Source organism: Erithacus rubecula (genome assembly GCF_903797595.1).
Source record: "Erithacus rubecula genome assembly, contig: scaffold_163_arrow_ctg1, whole genome shotgun sequence".
Classification (NCBI taxonomy): Eukaryota; Metazoa; Chordata; class Aves; order Passeriformes; family Muscicapidae; genus Erithacus; species Erithacus rubecula.
The window spans coordinates 120772-124348 of NW_027636142.1; the positions used below are offsets into that span (position 1 = coordinate 120772).

Sequence of the window (3577 nt, forward strand, 5' to 3'; positions counted from 1 at the left end):
ACTGATCCTGCTCCAGAATCCAGCCCCGATCCCACTCCACGATTCCATCTGATCCTGCTCTGGATCCCTCCTCTGATCCAGAATCCCTCCCTGATTCCAATCTGTCCATCCTGTCCCAGTCCCCCTCTGGAATCCCACCCTGACCCCACTCCATACCTGCGGTCAAGCCGTTGCTCCCACATCATTTCCTGCAGAAAGAGAAGATCCATGAGATTCCAGCACGGATCACACACTGGGATTAACCCCAGGATCCATTCTGGGATCCACATGGAGGGGATCCAGAGCTGGATCCGCCACTGGTACTCACTGGGTGCCATGTTATATTCCTTCCCATCCTTCCTCCCTGCGGAAAGGCAGTGGGATCAGCGTCAGTGCTACAGGATTCCCAGAACGGTGCTGGGTGGATCCACGTCCCTTCCTGACCCCCATCCGTGTGTTACCGGATTGGCGCTTCCAGACGATGAATCCAACGAGGACAATGAGGATGATGATGGCAACAATGGACACAGCGACCACCACGGTGAGATTCCCGCCAGATGTCAGCTCTGGGAATTGTGGGATGGTGAGGAGGGGGAGGGGAATCCCCATCTGGGAATTCCAACTCCCCAGTTCCCACATTCCACATTCCCAGCCTCACCCCAAGCGAAGATCCCGGGCTCCGACATTCCGGGATGCTCCACCCGGAACCGGTACTGCTCCTGCTCCTCTGGCCGCGCCTCGATCCTGGCCCAGGTGTGGAAGGTGCCGTCGCTGTTGGGAACGACCCCGCCCCACTCCGTCTCCTGATCCCGGATTTCATCCCCCTTCATCCAGTTGACCGCGATGGCCTTGGGGTAGAATCCGTACGCGTGGCAGGACAAGATCAGCATCCCCTGTTCCTCTTTTCCGGACACATGGACATCAGGGGCTCTGGAATGGGATAACAGTGAGAGACGTCCATGGAATTCCATGGGAATGGGATGGGGGTGGGAATTGCCCATGGAATTCCCTGGGAATGGGATGGAGCTGAGATCTGCACATGGAATTCTCACAAGAATGGGATGGGGGTGAGATCTGCCCATGGAATTCCCACTGGAATGGGATGGGGTTTTTAATGTGCCCATGGAATTCAATGGGAATGGAACAGGGGTGAGATCTGCCCACGGAATTCCCACAGGAAATATAGGGTTCCCAAGTCCTCCATTCCCAAATCTCACATTCCCACAGGAATTCTGCTCCCACCTTTGCGGTCCAGCTCCTTCTGCCCATATCCGACGTATCTCTGGAGCCACTCTGGGCAGATGTGCTCCAGGTAATTAGTCACCCTCTCAGCCTCGTTCGTTTCACCTTCCCAGTACCTCCTGGTGACCTCAGCAGCGCCGTCAGCCGCCACGAATCTCCTGGATTCCAGGTCAAAGGAGATGAAATCCTGCCCGTCGTAGCCATCCCGGCAGGATCCACGGATGCTCCCGTCAGACAGGAGGTCACAGCCATAAACTCGCAACCTTGTGTGAAAACCTGAGGGAATTGTACCCACAGAGACTCATGGAATTGTGTCCCAGCCCCACAGAGCCCCATCCCAACACCATGGATCCCATCCCAACCCATGCAGCACAAGATATCCCATACCAGCCTAATGGATCACCATCTCAGCCTCTTGGCACTCTGTGAATCCACATCCAAGCCCGATAAATCCCATTCAAGCACTATAGATCCCCACTCCAGCCCCACAGATCCCATCCCAAGCCATCCATCCACATCCCAGCCCCACAGATCCCCCCACTCACCCCTGCTCTGGTTGTACCGGTTCTGCGCACTCTCCAGGTTCCTGGCAGCCACGTGCTGTTTCCCCACGTAGATCTGGGTGTTCCCATCCCAATATTCCTGCTCTGCTCCGTCCTTCATCCACTGTGTCAGCGGCTCCATCCGGCCCCGCTCGCTGTCGTAGCGTGTGAAGGGGATCCCATCCAGGTACCCAATGGCCATGAACTGGGGGATCCCCGGGCTGGGCTCTGACACTGCCACATTCAGGTAGCGCAGAGAGTGTAAAACTGGGGGGACACAGAGATTTGGGGGGGTTGAGGGGTCATGGATCACTGAAAGGGGAACTAGGAGAGCTGGGAAGGGAGTGCATGGGACCCCAGTGGCCAGGAATGGTGGCTCAGGGAACTCCCAGTGTCAAGGAAAAGAGGAGACAAGGACCGGTAGAAGTGAGATAAGGGATCAAGGGAATCCCCAGTGACAAGGAAAGAGGGGTCACAAGGTGGGGAGACCCGGGATGGCTGGAATGGGGGGCTCAGGGGTCCTTGATGCAGAGGGAAAGGGGAGCTGGGGGCTGAGAAAAGCAGGAATAGGGGTCCAGGGGGTCTCAGAGTGAAAGAAAATGTAGGTCTGGAGCTGGGGAAGGCAGGATGGATGGGAAAGAGGGTGCAGGGGGAAAATTGATACTGGATAAGGGAGTGCAGGGAGGTGCCTTCCTTTCCACTGGGACTGGGAATTCAGGGGGGTCCCAGAGCCAAGAATCCCCCCTGGGAGCCTCCACGATACCCCAGGGACCCTCCCAGACCCCCTGGGATCCCCCGCAGGACGAGCAGGGGGTGGAGATTTGGGGGGATGCAGAGATTTGGGGTGGGCAGGAAGCGGAACGGGGAGAGCCGGGAAGGGTCCAAGGTTCAAGGGAGGGACTGGGAGAGGCGGGATGGGGGATCCAGGGGGTCCCTGTGCCCAGGAAAGGGGCTCCAGGGGTCCCCGGTGTTGAGGGAAAGGGGGGGCTGGGGCTGGGAGAGGCAAACGGATCCCGGAGGCGCAGCCTGGGAAACGGGAAAGAGACCGAGGGAGTGCGGTGGGGGAGGGGACGGGGGAAAGGGGGAATTCCAGGGAGTTCATCTGAATCCCATTGAATCCCCGCTGAGACCCCCCTGAGACCCCTGGGACCCTCTGGGACCCGGTTTCGGGAAGCGCCGGGACTGGAGAACTGGGGGGACACGGAAATTTGGGAGATCTGGGTGTGCAAAGGGAGGGAAAAGGGCGGGTCTGGGGTCTGGGAAGGGCGGGATGCCCGAGAAGGGGGTACAGGGGGTCCCCATGCCGAATTAGGGGGTGCGGGGTGTCACGGTCCGCCCAAATCATGAGCGAGTCGCGACTGGTTCTTCTATGGATCTCGGAGCGCAAAGACACAGCAGGGGACAAAACCAGTTTTACTTCTCACAGAAATGCAATTTATTTAGGGCCAACCAAAATGCGATAGTGGACAGAGAGGAAGAGAGAGAGAGAGAGAGAGAGAGAGAGGAGAGAGAGAGAGAGAGAGAGAGAAAGGGGGTCGGGATTATAGCTACCAAGACAGGCAGACGAATCCTCGTGGAGCCAGCCAATAGATGTCCATTGCCGTCTGGGGAGATCTCAGGGGGTCTCCTTTGCGAAAGTCACTTTTATAGTCCTTTCCCAAAGCGAGTGGCTCCTGGCCAAAATGTGGGAAGATTTATGGACTATTGTATGTGGAGCTCGTTACGCGGGGGAACAGGTGGAAACAGGACGCTCAGACCACCTTTGTCGTCATGAACACACGCAGGTCAGCCCATACTGACCAGTCCATTGTCTC

General features: G+C 57.6%; 1 protein-coding gene across 1 annotated transcript; it reads right to left on the reverse strand.

Moving 5' to 3' along the window:
- Window positions 1-223: 223 nt before the first annotated feature.
- Window positions 224-3065, reverse strand: LOC306815584 (class I histocompatibility antigen, F10 alpha chain-like; the record flags this gene model as incomplete). Its single annotated transcript, XM_079332161.1, is given in 6 exon segments — window positions 224-432; window positions 435-545; window positions 638-909; window positions 1197-1497; window positions 1767-2030; window positions 3053-3065. Coding segments are annotated over 6 exon segments (1155 nt in total). The 3' UTR covers window positions 224-238.
- Between the last annotated feature and the right edge of the window lie 512 nt (window positions 3066-3577).